Source organism: Polistes dominula, unplaced genomic scaffold (genome assembly GCF_049000335.1).
Source record: "Polistes dominula isolate Pdom_NZ unplaced genomic scaffold, Pdom_raw_medaka contig_73, whole genome shotgun sequence".
Taxonomy (NCBI): Eukaryota; Metazoa; Arthropoda; class Insecta; order Hymenoptera; family Vespidae; genus Polistes; species Polistes dominula.
Genome location: NW_028300951.1, coordinates 5,125,783 through 5,150,964, shown reverse-complemented (window position 1 = coordinate 5,150,964; position 25,182 = coordinate 5,125,783). Strand labels below are relative to the sequence as shown.

The following is a 25,182-nucleotide window of genomic DNA, read 5'->3' as shown; positions in this document are numbered from 1 at the left end:
TTACATTTCGTCGTCGTATTTATTATCCTGCCGTCTCTTTTATATTTTTTAGAAAAATTATAATTATATATATATATATATATATATATATATATATATATTTTTAGATTTATATAATATATAATATATAATTCTGTATGTGTATAAAAATATTACAAAGCCATATGATATAACAAGAGAATCGTATCGTTGATTAAAAGTCTAACTAAAATGTAATTTCGTACAAATAAATATAAGAATGCAACAATGAGAGGCCAAAAAACAAACAAAAAAAAATAAAAAATGAAACAGACAAATTATTCGGCAATTTTTAAAAGATCTTCTTTGATTTATTTCTTTCTTTTTTGTTTTTATTTTTAGTTATAAATTTTGGGTAATTAATATTTAATAAGTTTATTGTGTATTATTTTCAATAGTATCGTTATGCGTTTATAATTAAAAAAGAATATTATTCTGAACAATTTTTCTAAAGGTCAACAGTTTTCAAAAATTCAACAAAAAGAAGTTGTGGGAAAAAAAAATTTGAAGTTTGATGAATAGATAAATTTTCACGATAGCTAATTTTCCTCAATAATTCTTATTTAACTTTTGAAGTTATTATTTGCATTACTAATACAGTAGTAGTAATAGTTAATTGCAGTCTGATAACTTAATTAACGTGTGGATTTTGGTTAACTTGTTTACTTAAAAAATTATTTTCATTTCATTCACTCCACTTTATCGTTTACCATTTTATGTAAATAATATAAAGAATTATACAAAAAATTTGATTTATAAAGCTGAAATAAAGTTTGTAGTATTTAAGGAAAGTATAAAATATTTTATATTAAAATAAATTTTTAAATTAACCCTTTTATCATAGTTAAAAAAATTTACTTTTAATATTTGATTATAAATTAATTTACGATGTTGATTTTTAAACTTTCGATAAAATAAAAATAATCGTTACATTAAATAATGTTTAACTTAAATATTTGATAATGTGTCGACTCATCGTATTTATACCGATGAAATTATCATAAAAGTAAAATTCTAATAAAAACTCAATATAACATCTAATACAGTATAATTACAATAATTTTAAATAAACACGATTTCTATTTATTCAGTTGTCATAAAAAATAAGATCGTGAGATTCTTAAGAAAGTATTTTAGGTGTTAGATTACAAAGCGATTTTAAAATGAAGGAAGTAACCTCGGGGGTTAAATATATTTATTGAATATTAACACTTTCGTTGAATTCATTTCGATTCAGTTTGCTTCAGAATGTACGCCATTTCGGACGATCATCGAAATACGAAAATCAATTTGCTTCGATACGTTTGATTTGTCTTTTTTCTTTATTAAAACGAAAACAAAACGATTATTTTATTATAGTGAAATATATAGTGAAATAAAAAAGTTATAAATATAATATAAAGTATAATATATAATATAATATAATATAAAAAATATAGTGAAAAATATACTTTTCTATTAATAGATCTTTTACAAATAGAATTATTTTTAATTTAACATATCTTTATATAAATATATATTTCTTTTTTTAATTTTTCATTGATCAATAACAAAATGTCAGTATCGGCAGAAATAGACGTTCCAAAAATGCGAACTATTAATTATGGTTTAGTGCTATTATTTATTCATTTTCATTTATTCGCTTTTTATGGACTTTGGCTAATGATTTTCCAAGTGCAATGGATGACAATGCTGTTTGGTATTATTCTTTCATAACCTTTTCTTTTTAATTACGAAATTTATTTCGGTTCAATTATTAAATACAAACAATAAGAAATATAGAAATAATTATATTAACTGATAATAATAATTATAATGATATATCAAATTATTCTAATTACTTTTACATTGAAAATTATATTGCACATGTATAAAATAATTAATAAATATTTATTGTTATTAATTATCCTACATATTTGTATTATTTAATTATCGTACCGAAATAAATTTATTACTTTTATATGGGGCATCTTAACAAAGTAGGTATTTAGGTGAATACAGTTAAGTGCCTCTTATTCTGTATATATGTAATATTATATATATAATTTTGATACTAACAGTAAGATGTTAATATGACGTTTTTTTCTTTACTAATACTATAAAGTGCATAGGATTTAATTTTCAAAAATGTATAGTCATTTATTTAAAAATTATTCTATATATATGTGTGTGTGTGTGTGAAATAATATTTGTAAAAATATAACGAACATTAATGATTTCAGTTGCTTTTCTCTTATTGATTGGTTATATCGGAATTACCCTAGGTGCCCATAGATATTTGGCACACCGAACATTTGAAATTGAGAACAGTCTTAAATATTTTTTCATCCTAGCACATACTCTTGCCGGTGTGGTAAGTTTCAATAAGAAAAAACAAAAAAGAAAAAAAAAATTTTTTAAAATAATTACCATTGTGTTTCATTTTCATAGGGTCCCATGTACAATTGGGTTTTATATCACAGGTTGCATCACAAATTTTTCAGAACTGATAAAGATCCTTATTTAACTCATAAAGGATTCATGTATAGTTATTTTTGGAGTTATCTCTTAGATTTTCCTTACACCGAGGAAGAATTAAAAATGGATATAGATATGCGAGACATCACTGTACCATCCATTTCTTTACAAAAAGGGTATGAACTGTTTATATTATTTGTATTATATTTCTTTTTCCTCGACATATTTCATATGCCGGATGTTTCAAAATAAAGCACAAAATAAAACAAAAAATTATTAAGACAAATTTTTATCTTTAAAATTCATAATGGGAAAACAATCATGTGATTGTTCTTCAAATTATTTAATTATTGTGTGAATAATTATTTGTTGAAAGAAATGTCGATGCATTCTCGAAATATAAATTTATAACGCATATATGTAATATATATATATCGAACATCCCCGGTGTATTATTATTATTATTGTTATTATTATTATTAACTATGACGATTATATCGATAATTTTGACAGTGGACTAAAAATCAAGAAACTTTTTCAATAGTTCAACCCCATAAAACCCTTATTAGTCCACTGTCGTAATCATCATTGTACATGTATATAATTGTTGGTAAAAACATAATCTTTTCTTTTTAGATTATATTGGATTTATTTCGCAGTGATAACGTTATTAATTCCTATCTACATCCCCATAGCATATTGGAACGAGAACCTCATTAATTCTATTTTTGTTGTGGGATTTCTACGATTAACTATAATGTACAACGTATCAAAGATGGTGAACAGCGCTATTTTGGTTTGGGGTCTTAAACCAAATGATAAGTTAATGGCTATTTTTTATAATATTCGACTATTTTATATTCTTTTTTTCAATATGCCAAAGAGTCATGGTACCGTTATGATTGATTACGATGGTATACGTAGTAGTTGAATTTAAGTACTCGTTAACCTGTAAATCGTCTCGCTAGTTAGAAAGTTCTCCATCTTGTAATATCTCGGATATTACACGTTGAACTTTGGAACATTAAGATTATATCACTAGTTAATTTATAATAAAAAGGGTGTACACACACACACAAGATGTATAATAAAATGTGAAACTCAATTTAGTAATATGGGAAAGAAAAACAAAAATAATTTCATATATTCTGATAAACATATATGCTATTTGTTGACCTCGTTTCTAAGTTATATCAGTTATATGGTAATTATTTTTTATTATTTTTTTTTCTTTTTTTTTATCAATAATACGTAATTGTTTATCTTTCTAGAAAGTACTTAGAATGAATTGTCTTCGTTAAATCAACATTGTTCAAGAAATAATTTCAGAAATTGATTAGACTATCAAGTATGATCTCAATCAGTGTATTTTAATTACGTTTATTTTATTTGCTGTATAATATGAAATATTTTATATTAATTATATTATATATATTTAATAATATATAACAATATCTTACAAATATTTTGTTTAATTGAATATTTACTGCAATGCCTGCAAATGGATTTTTTATAATTACATAAATATTTACATAATTACGATTATTTAGAAGCATGTTTGGAATGAAATAAAACGATGAAATTGTATTCTCTTAGAAGATAGACATTTGGAATATTTCATGTAGGATAATATCAAAAAATTTATAATTATCACAATTTTTGCATAAAAATAACTGGAATACATTAAGATTATGCTTGTAAGTCTCGTAATTTTGAAATGATGTATTTCTGGATTCCTATCGATAAAGCTTGTTTTTCTTTTCTACATATAAGGAAAATTTTATCATGTATTTCATGATACATTAAGTAAAATATATAATGAAGAAAAAAATATTTATTCAATGTTTCACAGGTTTCCAATTGAGGATAATACGATGTTCTTTTTGAACAAAAGTTATTGGATGAATTATCATTATTTTTTACCTTGGGATTGGAAAAGTACAGAATTTGGCCCATACGATAAAGGTTTGACTATATTATTGATTAAAATTTTTCGTAATATGGATCTCTTGTACGCTCCTAAAACCATATCGAAAGAAGATATAAGAGAAGTAATTGTAAAAGTTGCAAATAAGGAGATGTCATGGAAAGATTCGTTAATTCTATTGAAGAAACAAAGCGATGAAAATGCTTTAAAGAAAAATCTTCGTTTTAAGCATTAATACGTATTAATTAATTAATACATGTGTATTTTATAATATTTTTCATACGAATCATATTTTTATCCAATATATATAATTTTTTAATGTTTTTTTTATGTATTACTAAAATATATAGAATTACAAATGGAGATAATATAATAAAATAATATTATATAATTATATTAATATAATATAAACTAAAATTATATTACTGAACACAATATTCACGTATATTAATCAAAAATATTGTAAACATGGTTATTGAATAAACTGAATTAACAATATTAATGATAATAAAGTGTAAGCTGTTCCAAGATAATGTCATTTTAAATACTATTTAAAAAAGATCAATCTCTTTCTCTCAATATATCGTAATTTTTTTATATCAACAATAATATTAATCAATAATATCCTTAGACTATGATTATGTAAATCAATGGCATCGGTAAAGAAGATTTCTTCTTACTTTTAATACTTTGAATCTACTTTTAAATAAGTCAACTACGTCCTTGTGTGTTTTCTACTTTATCTGCTTGTTATCATTCAACAAAATGAATTTTTATTTTTATTCTGATAAGAAAAAAAAGAACATGCACGTTGTTTAGGGAAGAAATAAATATATACCTTTTATTCAACTCTCTTTCTCTATACATATATAAATATACTTTCATTTTAGATTATTATTTATGAATGGTATCTTTGATACTTTATCACAATTTTTGTCTTCTTTTCTTTTCCATTAAATAATGATAATTTATTCAAATGGCCCGATACGTGTATTTTAATTGTCTTACTATTAATTAATATTAACATTTTTCTCAATTTGACAGGACATAAAAATATCGAAACATTTGTATAGAATGATTTAAAGATGCCGCGTTAGGATGATTGATTTTAATAAAATGTATATTAAATATATATATTCTTTGGACATAACGTTGTTCTTGAATGAGAGTGAGAGTGAAAGAGATAGATAGACACGAAGTTTTATAGGAAATAATAATAATAATAATAATAATAATAATAATAATAATAATAATAATAATAATAATAATAATAATAATAATAATAAATACCCAGATAGAGAAATAAAATATAATGTTACTCAATGATTTTTCATCCAGTTTTATTATTATTCATTTTTAGTGAATAAAATTAATGAATAGTTGGGGAGAGAGGAGTATCAAAAATTGTTTAAAGATCACGGAATTGATCATGCGATATAATTATAACAATAGTAAAACTACTTTCTTTGTTTTTTCGACCATAAAATAGTTTATTCATTCATTTGCTATCCACGTCTTGTATATCGCCATTTAAACAATTTCGTTAAAAATTGTATGAATTTATTTTTTCGTATCAACAGTGAGAAAAATCACACAGAGAATTAAGAAGAATTCATTTTATAGAGAGCACTTCTTTTTTTTCTTCTTTTTTTAATTTCAAAATATACCAAACGTTTACATATATATTTATATAATATATTATTCCATTGTATATCTTTTTCTTATTTTAAATCAATATTTCGAACGTATTAACGTAAAAACACAATATCGTGATAAGTGGCAAAAAAAAAAAAAAAAAAAAAAAAAAAAAAAAAAAAGAATTTAATCTTTACGACGACGCATTAGTCGAGAAGAACACAAAAAGTATAATTAAATTAAAAAGTTTTCAAGTATATTTTTTAAAGATTATCCAATGGTTTTCTTCTTCGTTTTGTTGCGATATTTCAACTCTCAAATAAAATGAGTAATATTTACTGTTATTAAAGAAAAGAAAAATATAATAAAATTTTTTTTTCTTTTTTTCACTTTTTTCTTCTTTTTCATAAAGAATATATGTAAGAGATACATCATATTTCGAAAATATATTACGAACAAATAAAACGTGCGATTCATCGTTGTCGCATTTTTTACTCGGTCATTTTCCGAGTCTTTTTAAATAAACAAACTTAACTAAATAAATTATTGATTAATAATATATACACCCACTATACGCGGTTTATTTTCTGTGCATAGGACGTCAATAAATTTTAACATTTATTATAAACCTTGTGTTTTTTTTTCTTACTTTTTTTTTCACACGTACGTGCTCAAACGTACATACTTTATAATTTCTCTAAATAAGATATCATCAATTTTTATTCTCTTTTTTTGCAATTTCATGAACTTTTGCTGAAATTATTTTTTATTGTTATCCAATACTGAGAAACATAATCAAAACAATGACATTTTGAATAATTTAAATTATCGTATAACTTTTGCAAATTACATTTATAACCCTTTGCAGAAGTGTTTTTTTTTTCCCATTTCACTCAACACATTTTGATTGATATTTTATCCGTAATAATAATAATAATAATAATTTTAACACAATTTTTCAAAATAGGTAATAATAAATGTCTTAAATTTAAACACCTTTCCTATTTCTCTTTCATCTATATAAAACTTAATATATGTAATAATAATAATAATAATAATAATAATAATAATAATAATAATAATAATATTAATAATATTATTAATAGTAATAATTGTAATATTAATAATAATAATAAGCAAACGAAGAAACCGAACTGTCGCTGATTATCTAACAAGAAGAAAAACACAAAACATAATTTAAGTAGTTCCCAGAATGAAAGTAAGAAAAGAAAAGAGAAACAAAAAGGAAAAAAATAGAAAGAGAAAGAGAGAGAAAGAGAGAGAAAGAGAGAAAAGGGAATAGAACTATGCTGATTTTTTTCTCGCGTTATGTTGTTTATACTTTGAAAGGCATCTGTGAAATATTTTATCTGGATGTTATTACAAAGCGATTCATGCGTGTTCTTACGTTGACATATTTATTAGAATTAATATCAGTTTGAGGAAGAATAGTAGTATCAAAATCTTAAGGAAGAGAGGTAGGAGGAGGAGGAGGAGGAGGAGGAGGAGAATGAGGAATTTGGATTTCTTCAAAATCGACACCACATTTCGTTGCACAAAACAACGAACATTTTTTCTTACCGTTTGGGAAGAAAGGGGGGAATTATTACATGCACTACTGGAATTCAATTTAATACACAGGTACAAAGACCACCCACTTAGTAATCAAAATTACTATATCTATCACGTGTCATTCGAGACTTACATACGTGATTTAAGAAGGAACGTAAATTGATGTATGCAGTAAAAAGGAAAAATAAACAAAAAATAAAGGAATAATAAAATATTAACAAAAAGAAAAAAAATAATGGGGGAAAAAACAAAAGGGAAATATCATAATTAAACGCAAAAATTATTGTATAGAGGACAATAATAATAATAATAATCAATTCATGCTTATAATGAATTATTTAGTTTTGTGTTAAATAAATGTAAGAAGAGAGAAAATATTCTCTCGAAAGAAAAAGAAATAAACAAATATAAGGAAAAATAGAGAAAAAGAGAGACAGAGAAAGAGAAATAAACATAGTTATTGATCCTTCGTAGAAGAAGCATTAGTATAAGTGAATACGGCGTGCTGTTTTTCTTCTTGCGTTTGATCCTTGTCACCCCAACCCCAAACATCGTGTGTACCATCACCGCTTCTAATTACTCGCGATTTAATCATATCTTTCGATACACTTTTTAGGTCATAGGCCCAGCCTATTTTCGCAAAGAAATCGATAAACGCGGTCGTCAGGTTAAGCCTGTAATTACCCAACTCGCTTGTTTTATAATCCCATGGGAATACGTGATGGTAATTGTGCCAACCTTCGCCCATTGCCATTAATGCTACTCCTTTGTTTTCCGACGGATTGATGTATCTAAAAAAAAAGAAAATAAAAATATAATAATAACGTTTTGACAATTATATAATGGTACATGTGATAGACTATTATGTTTAATGTTTTTGTGAGCAAGGAGAGATAAACTAAACTTTTGCATGATATATTGATGATGTAACTTTTTACTATTGGTTGGCGATTGATATTTTTTCATATTTAATTTTATTTAATTAAAATATAATAATATTTATACGGAGGAATTATAATAGTATTTTTAATACGTTCCTATATTGATCACGTTCCCAATCACGCGTATATTTGTTTAGCTCTCCTAAACTCGCAACACGTATAACATAATTAAGAATTGTAACTAACTTGTCGTAAGGTTTATTTCCAAAAAGATGAGCAGCAGAGTTAACCAGCCACGTCATGTTTAAAGTAAAGACGTAACGAAATACAACGGGAATGAAATAAGAATTGAGAAAAGATTCGTTCCACAAATACATGGGTATTAAACTTGGCAGGATAAAACACAACGTAGGCATCAATACAAAGTAATATCTGAAACATTAAAGATTATTTTTAATAATTGTATTCGTTTAATTATTAATATATACTCTCGTATTTCTGTATAAATGTCTATATAAATATGTTAAAAAAAATAATATAACAAATGGTTTATTATACGTACTTCTTTTGAAATGCAATGATAGGATCACTCTTGAGATCGCTCAAATCAATTCCTTGGCCTTTTTTCTTAACGTCCGGATGTTTTCTGAGGAGTAACCAACCTACATGTGAAAAGAAGAAACCTCTTTTCGCGTTATGTGGATCGGCATCAGTTTCGCTGAATTTATGATGAACTCTGTGGTCTCTTGCCCAATCGATAGCCGCATCCTAACACAAAAAAAAAAACAAATGTTAATTTTTGAATTATTTTTATCAATTCAATTTGACGTTAGATTCCATTAAGAAGATATCATTTTATTTGTCGTTGTTGTTGTTTTAAATATATTTCTCTTTAGGATATCATTGACTGATAGCAAATGAAAGATATGAAATACGTGTATAGAAATATGTAATTCTGATGTTATTACATGTATTAATTAATTACTTATTTGAGATAATAGGATATCTTTCTTAGAGGGATTACTTCGCGATAATATATATAATTTGTATCGAATACTAATTTTTGTATTTTTTTCCCTCTTTTTTTTAAATAATTTACCAAAGAATTTTTCAACAAAATAATATTTTTCTTTAACTCACTTGGAATGCTATAGTGTTGAATATCATAAGAATTAATCGAAGTTGCCACGTTGCTTTATATGATCTGTGTGCCCATAATCTGTGAGCTCCTGCTGTAATGCCAATTCCCGAGCATATGTAAAGTAGAATTGCTGAAAAAACAAAAACAAATAATTATGTATATTTCTCTTGTGAAATTTTATAACGTGTTGAAATATTTTTGTGTAATCGTAAAAAGAATTTTTACAAAAGTACGAAAAGAGAGAGAGAGAGAGAGAGAGAGAGAGAGAGAGAGAGAGAGAGAGAGAGAGAGAGAGACAAGTAATTATTTGTTAAAACTATAATATATTCATTTTTAATTTAATTAAAAAAAATATATATAAACATTAGCTAAGAAAAAAAAGAGAATAATTATTTTTAAAATACCAATATAATTAATAATAAATAATAAAATGGAAATCAATTAATACTGAATTATCATATTCAAAAATAGGATAAATAATTATTATTAATAAATAAAATTAATTAATCGGGCAAAAAAATACTGCGATATACAAATAATATATGAGAATTTTTAATGTGTAATTTAACGGTTAACAGAATTTATCAAGATAATTATTTGTTTGTTATGAAAATGTTCGTATATACTTACCAAAAAGCGTGGTTAACAATTTGGCGGACGTGAATATAAGATATAAACCATAAACAGCACCAATGTGAAGACCGGTAAATATTGCAACATTTCTCCAAACTATACTTTTTTTATATTTTTCTTTTTCCTTGGGCAAATCGACCACTGGCTGATCGTCCAATTTTTCTCCTTCGAATAAAACACCAGTTGTTGGGCTGCTCGTAATATTCGGCGCCATGATTGAATTTAGTATCTCTAATATGAAACAAATAAAAAAAAAACAATAAATAATTATATTATATTTCCATAAATTATATTAATTAATTAAGTTTAGTAAACATTTTTTATCCATTCATCAAGTATTCGACAATCATTGAAAAATGAAATCTCTTGCGAATTTTATTTTCGTATAAGATTTATTACTTTCCATTTAACCTTTTTTTTTTCAAATTTTATTATATAATATATATATATATTTTTTTTTTTACTAAATTAACTGTGACAATGCGTTTTATAAAAGTAATTGCACATGTTCTATTTTAAAATTTATACGCGTAGATAAGAATGTATGTGTATAGAACGTTTTAAAGAATATTTTTACAAAATGATCAATTTTCAGTTCTACTTAAAGTAATTCTTAAAAATAATGATTATTAAAATGTTCAGAAAATAAGTGTATTAAGATTTAGATTTATGTAAATACATGCATATATATATATGCAGAACTATTATATAAATACAATTTATGAATAAAATTAATATTATTAATATGCATTTGAATATATGAACACAAAATGTCAATAATTAGAATAGATTATGTTTAAATACAAGGAAGAAGCCTTACACGTATCACGTGTCCCCCACCACCAAGTGTATAATGTACACATACACATTTGGTTCAAAAACGTGTCATTAAGTTACTTACTCGTTTGCCTGTTGCATTCGTAGGAAAAGTGAAAGAAAAATGACATGAAAAAAACAAAAAAAAAAAATATAAAGAAAAGAAAAAGTGAGAAATATAAAAAGCTTTAAATGTTATTGATCCCCCTTTCCCTCTTCTAAAAATAATTCAATAAGAAGCTTATCATAATTAACAGAAAATTTCGAAAAATTGGGAGGGATTGATAGTGGAGGATCTTTAAAAGGTTTAATTTTTTCGGTGATATACTTAGAGAAAATTGTTATTATATTTTTTAAACAATAATTTGTAATAGGTTTCGTTGTGTCACTTTCGATTCGTTTTTTATTTATTTTTTTTTTATTAATTCTTTACCAACATTCGATAAAATTAATGATACACCCACCACGGAGTTCATCAATTAATGATTGAAAATTATAATTAATTTTAAAACGATCTTAGAGAAATGAAATAGATCATTTGAAAACATTAATGGGAGGAGGAAGGAAGGATTGATGTTCAGAAAAGTATGGATTGAAAACTAAAGAACGTTACGACGTTGATCGTAATTGTTGTTAATTGACACACATCAAAGACAACAAATTTGATTAGCATCGAATTAGAAAAAAAAAAAAAAATCAGGGTAGTTTCTCTTATATCTTGCACAACACACACACACACACCTCTCCGCGTCATATAATTTTGTAATACTTTGAAAATCACTGAGAATTCGTCAAAAGTATACGTCGTGTCGTATCTTTCTTTATCATTAAAATGTACTTCCTCGTAAATAAGGTTTCTTCCATTTCTATCCCTTTCATTTTTCTTCTTTCAAAGAACTTTATTAAAGTTTACGTATTATGACAATAAATATGACGAAGTACCTCGTAAAAAGCTGGCAAATATTCCAGAATGTACCAAACACCAGCTTACGTTTACGGATTGTTAAGGGTGGACGAACGAAAAACAACCCTTTCTGTGTTACCACGCGATTTCTACTCGATGATCCTGCCGACCCACTCTGCTAAAATGCCAGGAGTTTGCGCACATCTATGATTCCACTTCCCCCCCAAAATCCACCTACCCCTTCTTCCCCCACCCCCCGTTTCTGTCTTCCACCAAACATGAGTGAGTGAGCGAGTGAGAGAGAGACGGATGATCAAATTATATTATTCACGTAGTTAGAGTACATATCGATCGAAATCGAAAAATTTCGTCTGTATATCGAAATTGAAAACACGAAGTAAATCCATTCGTTATGAAAGAATTGAAAAAAAAAAAAAGAAGAAATATATCTAAATTCATAGATTCATAATAGATCTGCGATTACATAATATTTTTTATTTTTTATTTTTATAGAAACGACCGAATGAAATGTTATGCAATCTTAACAGCACGTTGGACATTTTTTTTTCTTTTTTATTGGATTATTAAATTGAACAAAAAAATAATGAATGTACAATATGTATTTTTTTGTTTTAAATTTATGAAATCTATTTAAAAGTTATGTGTTTGTCAGTTTTTTTTTTTTTTTTGAAAAGAAAATAATAAATAATAATGTTAATATTTTTACTGAATAATTTATATTATCAATTTTATTGTTATATTGAAGAATTACAAAATTAAATTTAAATTAAAATTTTGTAAACGATTTCTTTTCACTTATTTCTAACTGAATTGAAGGGGGAATGATGTTATTTATGTAATTTAAAAAAAAACATTAAATAACGATTACCTTTTAAATGTACAGAGTACAGGGTCGTTCGTAATTAATGATACAACATGTAAAATCATTTTTTTTTACATCAAATACAATTAATAATTTACTAATACTTTATCGCTAATAGAATTGTAAATGAAGCAGGCAAGGCTATATTATAATAAATATAAGTATTAAAAATGAAGCTAACCAACTTAAGAAGTTACATAGTTTCAAAATCATAATCTTTGATTCGATTCAGTAATTCATTAATATCATATATCAATTACTGTCACAATGTCATATCAATCAATATCATGGAGAAGTTGGATATTTTTCATTGATAATTTATTTGAAAACCTTTAATGACCATCGAACGAGATTTAGGGTTATATTATTCAGATTTTGGTCTTTATTTCCCCTCCTTCTTTTTTTTTTTTTTTAAGTATATACAATTTTGATGACTTCTTTCCCTCCCACTCTCTACCATCTTCATTTGTAATATAAATTTTTGGACCACCCTGTAAATATGGTGTGCATGATGATATCTCGTCAGAATAATAATAACGAGACGTCTAGGCGCAGACTCGACGTCATTGAATAGTCTTCTCACCCTTCTCAACCCTTTTTTCCAGAGGGTGAACCTAACCAGTGTCACTTTTAAAAGTTCTTTCGGACGATCAGCTGACTCTCATACTCTCTCTTTCTCTTTTTCTCTCTGCTTACTTCTTTGTCCTTGTTTATCGAACCGAGTTCTTTCCTTTGACGTTCTCATAAGCGATTTATTTTTTTTTACTCTTTTTCCATACTCTATCTCCTTAAATTTTTTTCTTTCAACGTAACTATCATATTACATCTCGTATATTCCGTACTCTATGTTACTCGATCGATAACACACATTACATATATATATAATTATAATATATCTTTATAAAAATATTATATTTAATATATAATATAGAATATATATATTATTATAAATAAATAAAATTAAATATATGTATGTAATAAGTATATTATTTTTCTTCTTCTTTTTATTTTTTGTTCAAATTAATTATCAATGAATTTTTTCGAAAAAACAAAAGAAACTTGTATTTTATATTTCTATTAAATATTATATTACAAATAATATTACAATTAATATGTTAACGTAACATTATTACATACGAATAATAATTAAATTAAAGAATATAACAAAATATTAACAGCGAAAATAATTTGCCATATATAATCTTATCATAATATATTTAGAGAGAGAAAGAGAGAGAGAGAGAGAGAGAGAGAGAGATGATTAGTTTATTAATTATTATTATTATTATTATTATTTTGTATAATCGTATTGAATCATTTGATATTCAATCATTTAAAATCAAACATCACGTTAAGAGAAATTGAATGAAACGAAAATCATGTGAGAAAGAATAAAGTTGGGAGATCAAAGTACGCTTTCGAATAAAAAGTCAATCTTTACTGTATATTTTATGCAAATATTTAATATTATTCGTAAATTATAAAATGAAAATAACAAGCAAGGTCGAGATTTTGGGACAAACACTGAACTGATGATCGTAAGATTATACTTGGCAAACGTTCGTAAGATGGTGACAAAAATATAAGACGTTCAGCAGAGTTAAGAGAGTATGGGAGAAAGAATGATTAACCGACTGAGCTAGTATGTATGTGTGTGTGTTTGTGTGTGAGAGAGAGAGAGAAAGAAAGAGAATGTCAATGGCAAGGTTATCTATGGACCTTGTAACGTGCTAGTTTATGTAATAAGACAACAACTGGAATACGTTAGTTGTGTTGTAGTATAATACCATGATCGAATTTTTAATTAACGATCAAATTTGAACAGTTGTATTATTTTTTATATATATTATCGATTGAAGGAATTATTTTGTTAGAAATAATTTCATTTGTAATGAGAATGCAAGTGTTAATTATCTAATTGCGTAAGTTTCAAAAATTTCGATAGATTTTGTGTTAGTTATATTTAGAATTGATCAATATTATGTTAATATATTAATTTTATTTAATAATAATAATAATAATAATAATATATAATAATAAATTATAATATTATAATTATTTTTATATATTATTATATTAATTATTATAATATATTTTTTTTTTCATTCAAATTCAAGGAATGAAATTTAAAAACGAATGATAATTCATTTTAATTTTTATCCGTATATTCACCTTCATGAGAGGTGAAGAAACGTCTCTTGGAAAGATGACGTGCACTATTATTCCATTCTACTCTAATAATCTTGATGTCAATGAATACAACTTGACAATCTTCTTCAGGAAATGACGAAGAATGGCTTTGAACTGAGCACTCGTTTAAAAGAGAAATTGCAAACAGTATATATATGTATATGTGCTATAACTCATCTGTTAGACGCACACATAAACATGCATACATATATACATATACGTAACTCTTTCGAAAAATTCATAATTGAATGACAGCAATATTCGTAATGATTTATTTCAACGAGTTGAAGTTAATCTTGACTTTTAAATTTCATAAATATAATTTCAAAATAATATTACCAAGAGAAATACTAATAAGTTCAAATAACAAACGGAGGAAGATATTAACGTTGGTCATTTTTTCAATTTATTTCGATTGCCTTATTATAATCTCATTTTAAGAAATGACAACAAAATTATTAAGAGACAGAAAATAGTTATTATTAGGTAAAAAAAAAAAAAAAAAAAAAAAAAATAAACTCCCCAATGTGAAATGAAAATATAAACAATTTCTATGGTAAATACAAAGTAAATATTTTGACCTATTAAAATTACGCCAAATATATTATACATTAAAGACAATGTAAAAATGAGTAAATAATAAATTTATTAAACTTTTCGAAACAATTATTTTAGAACTTATAAAAAAAAATTCAATGATCAAAAGAGAGATTTATATAATATATATATAAAGCTTAAAATAGATTTAAAATATTTGTGTATATATACATTGTGTATATTATAAGTCTGTTTTTATTATTAAGTACATAATTGTGCAAAAACAAATCTAAAAATATAAATTTGATTAGCATTTATACGTTAATAGAAAAAATAGTGATTCACGCGAAGGAAGAATAATAGAGAAAGAAAGAGATAAATAAAGCAAATTTGCAATTAAAAAATTTACACGAATGTTTATTATCAACGTGATTGAATTTCCAATCCGATAATAAAAAGTATCTGATAAAAAATGTATATAAACGTAGAAATAATAAATAATATAAGAAACAATAGATTTGACGCTATTGAGAGATATATAATTTTTATCTAAGTAAAAAAAACAATAAAAAGAAAAAAGTACACGTTAATGGTTTAAAAAGAACGTATAAAAGACGATAATAGTAAGTAGTAGTATAAGATACGGTTAGGAGTACACGATGGTCTCACCCGAGGTGGCGCGAACCAATCGCGTTGCTTCCTGCAACTCTCGCCACTCGTTGTAACGAATGGGAAAGCAGAAAGAGCAACAGACGAGACATCGCACGAGAGTCTGCGTTCCGATTCTAACCGTTCCCTAGGTATGGCGCGATATAAGTATTCGATTGGTGGGGGAACATGTTCCACAATGAAAAAGAAAGAAAGAACGGGAAGGAAGGAAGGAAGAATTAGAAGATACACAGTAAGAGTGAGAGGGAAATATGGCGTGACGGTTCACGCATGCGCATGACTCATTTTATCAAAGCGCACGTGGCAAACTATGAGAACGCGCGCGGTCTCCGAACGTATTTTGTAATCGTATTACTCCGTTGTTACCAACCAAATATATTTAAATAAATTAATCGGTTCCTTTTTATTGTTTGTGTTTATTTTCTTCTTTAGTTTTCTCTTTTTTAAATTCTTCTGTATTATAGGACTTGCCGTTATATTTACTTCTAAAGGTTACTTTAGACGTTTGATATTTATGAACATTTCAAATTGAACATTTCGAATAGTTGAAAGATTAACAACAACAAAATAAAAAAAAAATAAACGTTATGTTAAAATTTAAAATGTGAATTTTTCGCTCTTTATTTTGCTTAATTTACAAATAGGACTTCTTTTTTTGTATTTGGTGCACGTAGTATCACCACACATGATACACGTGTGTACGCCTGTACACATACGTGGTGGTTATCTGTAGGTTACAAAAGTGATGCAACATTTGCAAATAACTTGTATAAGGAGGCATATAACATTATTCTAGGAAGATCATCACGCCACACTTGATATCCACGAGCATATTTTTTTCGTTCGAAAGATCAAATCGTCATTTTGTAAACTTTACAAAAATTTAAACTTTGAGTTTTTTCAAGATTTGTATATGCTTGAAAGCGTTTGTAAATAATGAACACTTATATGTTATTTAATTAACAATGTACATTATTGATTTATGAATATATTCATTTATTTAAAAAGAAAATATTATTGAAAACGCATGTCATTAAATACATGCGACGGTTAAACGATTAAACAAATGCAACGGACGAAGGAGGAATCGGTTTTCATCGTCATTATTGTCTTATAATACAAATACCCATAGAAAAAGAGAAAGAAAGAGAATAGTCATGGATTTAATCGATACGAAGAACGTATCCTCGTAAATCCACCATCCCTACACATATATGCGCGGTCGCGCGCGCGCACACGAGTTACGTTACCACGTGAATATCGCGTGGATGTGCCAACACACATACATCACGCGTCCATGATAATAGGCCGTGACCAAAAAACTCGTTTAATCCTTCACTATAATATATATACATATAAAATATATAATAATGTGTGTAAAAATATAATACATATTTGTATTGTAATACAATATAATACATAACATATACATGTATAATCTTATAACCAAACGTATATATATATTTTAATACAATAGAATATATTACACATTTATTACATATATTATACTATATATAAAATTTTATCTGAACAAACGTATTAATTATAAATGATGATAATAATAAAAATGAAAAAAAAAAAAAAATATATCCGGATAATTATTACCGGGGGTCAAATTTTGAACTGTTTAATACTTTGAATTTTTTTATACTTAATACGTGGTTTTTATGATAATATATTACAGGAATTATTCTATTGTTAGATGCAAACGAGTAAAGAATAAAAAATGTCACGTATTTTGTTTGGTCTTGTTAAAAACAAATTTTTGCGTTATTTGCATACAACTTTGAAATTAACTATATATACATATAAATGATATTTCCTGAATTGTCTTGTTATTAAAAATTGCATTTTTTATGAAATTAAGTAAGTATAACGAAAGTTTTGTTAGAATATCGGCAAAAGTAAATATATTTGCACAGATACTGTAAAAACAATAAAATATTTATACATACTAAATAGAAATGGTTATAAACATCGTAATAATGTCATTCAAATGCAATCATGTGATTTTAGTACTCGCAATAAATTAGTATTATTTACTGTGTTTTTTCTTTCTTATGACTTTTACGATATTACCTCCAAATAATACAAACGTTTTGTCAAGGAACTAAAAAAACTTTATGAAGGACATCACCTTACGAAAAAAACGTTTCCGATCGATAAATAACACGTGGAAACATAACCTTTTTTTTTCGTTTCGTATTTCACACCTTCTTCTTCTTCTTCTTTTTCTCAATTACAAAATGGAATCAATAAAAACAAAAACAAATAAAATTATCAACGATATAAATAATAATAATTTAGATGCAACACGTTGTTAATTAATACCGATAAGTAAAAAAAAAAAAATTAAAAAATTAAAACAATAATAATTAATTTTATAATATAAATATAAATATAGAGTAAAATAAAATAAATCTTAATATCAATGTTTAGTTTAATTTTTTGGTCTGATCAACAGTCATGGTAATTATCGGCGCACACAATTATTAAAGAAATTTATTTTAAATATAATAAAAATATGTGAAAAATAAAATAATTGACGTATATTATTTTCCCTTTACTGTTCTATTATAATACAATAAAGTTTATTTTCTCTTCTGCAGTTACCCCGGAAGTTATTTGCAAATAACTTTCGCCTCTGACGACATTAGAAATTATTACAACGTTAAGGCGTTATGTAAATATATATATATATATTTTTTATTTATATATATATATAATATAAAAATATAACACGTTAAGGCGTTTTATTTATATAAATAAAGATGAATCGTTATTGTTGTTCAAGAACATTGACATAAAATGCCTGACACTTGCTAACAATAAATAATACTATGGTATTTCTTTTTACTTTTTTTTATCTACATGCATAAATATAGATTAAGTTTATCTATAGAAGGAAAAAAATCTCTTTATATATTAAGTAAGATTTCAAGGAATACTGAAAGGTTTACACGTATAGTTTACCAACACATGTAGTCATTAGTATGTTATTATTATTAATAACCATTTTTTTTACACCTTTTGCAAATTTTTTTATACTAATTTAAGATGATCATGTGCTTTTTGTCAGTATAATTTAGGTGATTGAAAAAAAAATTTATGTATATATATATGTATATAAAAGGTATAATACAATCGAATTCATGATACAATTCTCAAAGATGAAAATTAATTTTATGCTAATACGAAAGAACGGTAAACATGTTAAAATATGAAAAGCTAAACTTGTGAAATAATTTGTGAGTTATTTTTTTTTTTTTGCAAAATTACTTCTCAAGATTATTGCGAATTGAAAAAAATTATAATTTGTGTTTCCTTTTTTTAATTTCTAATCCTAACGAAGGATATTAAATTATCTGATAAAAAAGAATTTGAACGATCATTTTAAAAGAAGTGAAAATTTGACCGGAGACCAAAAAATAGAAATCTAAAAATTTCTTTTTAATCTATCGCTTCTTGACCAATTATTATTATTATACTAGCAGATCTACAATAATTGAAAGTGGGCTATAAAAAGAAAGTAGAATAAACTAGGAAACTCGTTACTAAAAGAAAAAAAAAGCAAGCCAAAAAAATTAATAAATATGCAAATAGGCTTTCGAATTTTGATTGATTGCAAGTATGAAAAAAAAAAAACAAAGAAAAAAAATAATACCTTATTATCAAAGTAAGAATTTATATAGGATAAATTTTAACAAATATGTATAAGGTTTCAATGTTAAACCGTATTGTCATTACTAACACAATTTTAAATATGTATATACAATTATTTTAGTCCTATTATTATCTACAATGATTATAATAAATACATATAATAACAATAATTATTGGATAATTATGTGGTTAATGCACTTAACCGTGCGTAAGTGTGCCAGTAAATAACATTAACATTCTGTATAATGTAACGTGATAATAAAAATAAACATGAAAATACTTGTTGTTTCTATATTTTAGCTTTAATACCATATTTCTTTTTTTATTTATTTATTTTTTTTTTTATAATAAAATATCAAAGGTCGGTTATGAAAAGTTTTCAACAAGTGTCGAGTAATATTTATTATGGAAATAGCATATATTTCAAATAAGAAATGAAACTTTATAATAAATAAAATAAATTATTTTTTAAAAGTATCAAAATAAAATATTTTATCTTTGAATATTTAAATATGTATTATATATTTTTAATATTTTATTTATATAAATACTACGCTCTAATATAATACTTTTTTTTAATAATAATTAGAATATTTTATTTTTAAAAGATGTAAAATAAAATAGTTATTTATTATTTATGATTTAAAATGGTATTTTAACCAGGTCATTCTAAAGCCTCGATAGAAAAAAAGAAAACATATCATGTAATATTTATTCTCTATTTTACTTTTGTTCATTCAAAATAAATTCAATTTAAGAAAAAATTATTTTAATGTTGTTATATAAACTTTTCACTTTTATATTTGCATTTGTTATTACATTAACAAAGAATGAAATAATTTACATTATTACATAAAAGTGAATTGCAAATGTTTAAAATAATTCAATAAACATGAACAATTTTTTTATAATCACGATGATTCAGAAGATGACATACAAATTTATTTTCCTGGTTTGATCTATGAAATGTCATTGTTGATTCCATATTCTGAACGTAAATGATAAGTAAATAAATGTCATGTAAAATTAGTATTCAATAATTATCATTTTAGATGTTAGATTTCAAATATCAATTACAAAAGAAATACCATTATTTGCATGTTTTAATAATAAATAGAAAAAAAAAACATGTATATATTATACACGAATTTTATTATTTTTTTCAAAAACATTATATTGAAATTGATTTTTTCTGTTTTTTTTTTTTGAATTTGATTTATTGAAGAAAATGGAATTTATTATTGGAATATTATATCGATCATTGATTGATTATTACGTTTACAATTGTGAACGAATTGCATCGTGAAAATGTCAAGAAGTTTAATCAGTTGTAAAAAGAAACACGATTGAATTGACATTAATTATGAAACTTAAATATTTATATGCTTTTTATTTTCCCTTTTTATGGGATTCATTTCGAGCCCCTTTTCTACAAAACACCTTTTTACACCTATGCAATATTACTAAAAAAAAATATATATATATATATATATATATATATATATATATATATATATATATATCAATTTTTATTAGGTTGAAAACTATGAAACGGGCGTTTTTTGTTTAGTCTGTGTTTTTGAATTGTTTATTAACTCTAAAAATAAAGATTTTTTTCAAGAAGGCATATATGATTTGCCCAATCGTTGGCAAAAAGTCGTAGATGCCAATGGAAATTATTTCAATTAAATATAATAAATAATGTGAAAAATTGCGCTTTTCGTTTTTTATTTTCATTCAACGCCCGTTTCATAGTTTCCAACCTAATAATCTAAATTTGTCAGGGTTTTTTTTTATGGTACCGTATAGAATATAAAAATCGGTAACAAAAAAAAACCGTCTCCGATATTTCGATAAGTATCGTTTAATTATTTTATATCATTAAGAAAATCGAAACATATTTTCGTAAACTTAACCCTTTGCGGTCCTATGTCGAGTGTGACTCGACATCGCATTTCGCTCTGGCACGTCCTATGTCGAGCGTGGCTCGACATTGCTTTGTGTTCTAGCGCGTCCTGTATCAAGTTTCACCCGACTATATCTTAATCTTAGTTTAAATGAGATAAGATAAAAGCTACAGTTTTTTTTCTTAGCAAATGTGAAATAAGCCATGTAGTTTGAACTGAAGGGCTTAGTTTTAGTTTTTTTAAACACACCGTGGCGTACAGTTCAAAATCCTAGCACAACTAGAAAGTGTTTTCAACTTCTACATTTCTATAAAATATTTTTCTTTTTTGTAAAGAATATGGCTAAACGATAGTACAATAGTGCGTGATAATGAATTTGAAAGTGACGATAGTGATTCTTTAGGCGACGTAGAAGAATAATTTCAAAGAATTAAACGGTATCATACAATGGTTAATTATAAGCTGTAAACAATACAAAATAATCTTTACAAAATTTTACAGTTTTATTTTATTTTATATATCTACTAATTCATAAGTACGTTACGTTAGTAAGGTCATAAGTGTTTTTCAAAATAAAGGCTACCAAGCGGATAAGTAACTTGCGAATTCAGTGCGGACCTGCTAGAACGAAATGGTGAAGAGCGCTAGGATCGCAAGGATTAATCGATCGTTGATTAATAACAAGTAAAACGTAATTTTCTTTTTCCATGGTTTAATTGTCAAGGTGTCATTAATAAATTGTTTTTCACGAAAATAAGTGAAAATTGAAATATAATTGTTTTGTCTTTGCATAATAAGTCCTTTAAATTGATTCGAAAAACTAAAAACGTATAATACTTGTATATATTTGTGCTATGATAATGTTGTATTGTAATATATAAATTTTTCTTTTATTAACAATATTCTGGAATTTTATATCTACGTAAATAATTGTTTTTTATTGAAAATCGACATTTTGATATCTTTTTTAGATAAAATTGCTAAATTTCATTATTTTAAACTGAACTACCACTATTTTATATATATATATATGTTATATTAGGTTAGGGAATCTGTTTCAATATTATTTTAATATTTTATTCATTTTTTTCCCGAAACTGTAGTAGTAAAAATAGCAGCAAAAAACATATATATATGTATATATTATTTATATATATATATATATTTGATATATCTATTTTTTGTTACGTTTATTATACGTATTCCAAAAAAAGTATAGTAGAAAACCATAAATGGTAGACTAAGCGGACTCGTAGACTCCTGAAATATTAAAAGGCCCCGAAGTTCTAAAAATGTCTTTTCATATTGGATTTCAAAGGAAATTACGTTATTTTCAAAAAATTTATTTAATTTGTGGAATAATCATATTTTAATTGGTACATTCTAAAATCTGCTGACTTCAATTGATTTATCTTATTGGTTATTGATATTAAAAAGGAAAACAGAAACTACATTATTGTATTTGATACAATTACACAGATTGTATTATATATCATAATAAAAATCAACGAAAATAAGAAATACGTCAAATACATCCAATTGACGCACAAATATATATATTTACGTTATAATATATATACATTACTTGTCGACCACCATATAACTTGTCCCATGTAACCTCTATGAACATAATTGCTATTTGTGTTCTGACCATTATATTACAATAGAAACAAGAAGAGACTGATATATATTTATCATGTATATGTGTGTATGATGTATGCGCGCGCGCTTCTTTTAGTGTGTTTAGTTAATATAATACATATATATATATATATATATATATATATATATATATATATATATTCCTAAGCGAATAATATACGCACCGGTATTTTGCACGTTCGTCCTTCGATCGTGTTCCTAGTTTGCCCGGTTTATTTTTTTGTTACTTTTTTTTCTATAACGTACTTATTAGAAGTATTTCTCCCTTGTTTAACCAGCCCTCCCTTTCCTTCTCTTGTCCCTGCCCATCACCTTATAACTGTCCTCTGTACCTCTTTCTCTCTTTCTCTTTCTCTTCCCCTTTTTTCATCCCATCACAACCTCGATTTCATCGGCAGGTTAAACGACCGAACCCCATCGATGATAATTGCCAGGATTGGCAAGCATCAGAATATAGGGAGAAGGGAGGAAAGGAGACAAAGAGAGGAAGTGCAGATTGATCGCGAAATTTAACGATAAGCGTGAGAGGGTAGAGGGTAGTAGTTAGAGGAAGGGGGAGGTAGGTAAGTACGTAGGTTAGGGAATCTGTTGTAATATTATTTTAATATTTTATGCATTTTTGATCACATTGAAATCGTAAATTTCTACCGGCGAAATGGGCAAGAAGCAGATACAAAATGGGATCGAATGGATTAATATCAAAACAAAAAGAAATAGAGACAGATTGCAAACAAGAGACGACAGATATTATGACAAAAAAGGATGTAAATTTGAAAGGACAAAAGTGTGTGATGGATGATTGATACGTGACAATGTTCACGGTGTGCGTAGTAATAAAATAAAATCTATTCGCGTAATGTAAGAAGAAGATACATTCATTTACGTGTAAGAAGAAAAATATAATAATAGAGAGAGTTATATATGTATATATACTTTGGATTTGATTTATTCGAAATAGACTCACCTGGTGAGCTCCTTTCTGCCTTATAATCCGCCTCCCGTTAACCGTAAACGGTGTTAGAATTTAGTTTCTTCTTTTCAACGAGCCGCGGTTTGTCTTTCCTTTTGTTTCTCTCTCTTTCAGTTAGAAGTTACGCACGAAGAGAAAAAATTCATGCGTATAGTGGTGGGTTTTTGCTTGTTCGTTTGAGATAGGCTTTTTACCCTGTCTCCTTGTTTTTCTTGTCCTTTTTTACAATTATTCCTCGATAAGTGTAAAGCTTAAGGATGTAGTAGTAGCAGCTGACGACAATGATGTCCTGTTGTCAGGTTCTCTGTCTCACTTTTTCTTTCTCCTCTTCTTCCTCCTTCTGTCTTTCTCTTGCTCTCACTTATTCGTCTCGTTCGATGTCAATGAATGCAAAGGAACGATGCAACAGCGCCGAAGAAACTAAGGTGAAGTCTAAACGCGGCAACGGTTAAATATAACTCGTTGACTAGTGTGGCGCTGCAATCGCCGCGCGCAACTCCATCTCGTGATATTTGAAAAAAATAAAAAAAAACAAACAAATTTTTTTTTTCAATTAATTTAAATTCAAATTAAACATTTGTTTATAAGTTTAAGTTTCAAAAAATAAAAGAACATTTTGGTTACAATTTGATTACAATTTGACAAAAATTTTGTCCCAAGAAGAGAATAAAAACATATTTCGCAAACGAAAATGTAAAAAACAAAACACGACATATT

General features: G+C 25.8%; 2 protein-coding genes across 5 annotated transcripts; one reads left to right on the top strand and one right to left on the bottom strand.

Annotated features, from left to right (window-relative positions):
• The first annotated feature begins 929 nt into the window (after positions 1–929).
• LOC107063941 (acyl-CoA Delta-12 desaturase) lies at positions 930–7,846 on the top strand. 2 transcript variants are annotated; one of them, XM_089172074.1, is made up of 6 exons: positions 939–1,420; positions 1,580–1,717; positions 2,241–2,371; positions 2,449–2,651; positions 3,112–3,297; positions 4,328–7,846. In XM_089172074.1, exons 2-6 carry the CDS (start codon positions 1,606–1,608, stop codon positions 4,635–4,637), a joined length of 942 nt encoding a protein of 313 aa, XP_089028200.1. In that variant the 5' UTR covers positions 939–1,420; positions 1,580–1,605; the 3' UTR covers positions 4,638–7,846. The 2 variants fall into 2 exon arrangements, with proteins under 2 accessions (XP_015171608.1, XP_089028200.1); XM_015316122.2 differs by having other exon boundaries at positions 930–1,717.
• Positions 7,599–24,903, bottom strand: LOC107063999 (acyl-CoA Delta-9 desaturase). 3 transcript variants are annotated; one of them, XM_015316231.2, is made up of 6 exons: positions 24,460–24,903; positions 10,262–10,495; positions 9,631–9,761; positions 9,053–9,258; positions 8,737–8,922; positions 7,599–8,400 (listed from the first exon to the last, which is right to left on the bottom strand). In XM_015316231.2, exons 2-6 carry the CDS (start codon positions 10,476–10,478, stop codon positions 8,067–8,069), a joined length of 1,074 nt encoding a protein of 357 aa, XP_015171717.1. In that variant the 5' UTR covers positions 10,479–10,495; positions 24,460–24,903; the 3' UTR covers positions 7,599–8,066. The 3 variants fall into 3 exon arrangements, with proteins under 3 accessions (XP_015171717.1, XP_015171719.1, XP_015171718.1); XM_015316233.2 differs by lacking the exon at positions 24,460–24,903 and adding an exon at positions 16,264–16,397; XM_015316232.2 differs by lacking the exon at positions 24,460–24,903 and adding an exon at positions 12,023–12,177.
• Positions 24,904–25,182: the final 279 nt, after the last annotated feature.

Coding starts and splice junctions, on each gene's coding strand:
- LOC107063941 (XM_015316122.2), top strand. CDS start 1,573: ATGTCAGTATCGGCAGAAATAGACGTTCCAAAAATGCGAACTATTAAT. Junction 1,718..2,240: donor ATGGATGACAATGCTGTTTG/GTATTATTCTTT, acceptor TAATGATTTCAG/TTGCTTTTCTCTTATTGATT. Junction 2,652..3,111: donor TCCATTTCTTTACAAAAAGG/GTATGAACTGTT, acceptor TTTTCTTTTTAG/ATTATATTGGATTTATTTCG.
- LOC107063999 (XM_015316231.2), bottom strand. CDS start 10,478: ATGGCGCCGAATATTACGAGCAGCCCAACAACTGGTGTTTTATTCGAA. Junction 9,762..10,261: donor ATTGTTAACCACGCTTTTTG/GTAAGTATATAC, acceptor TTGTTTTTTCAG/CAATTCTACTTTACATATGC. Junction 8,401..8,736: donor GGAAATAAACCTTACGACAA/GTTAGTTACAAT, acceptor CTTTTTTTTTAG/ATACATCAATCCGTCGGAAA.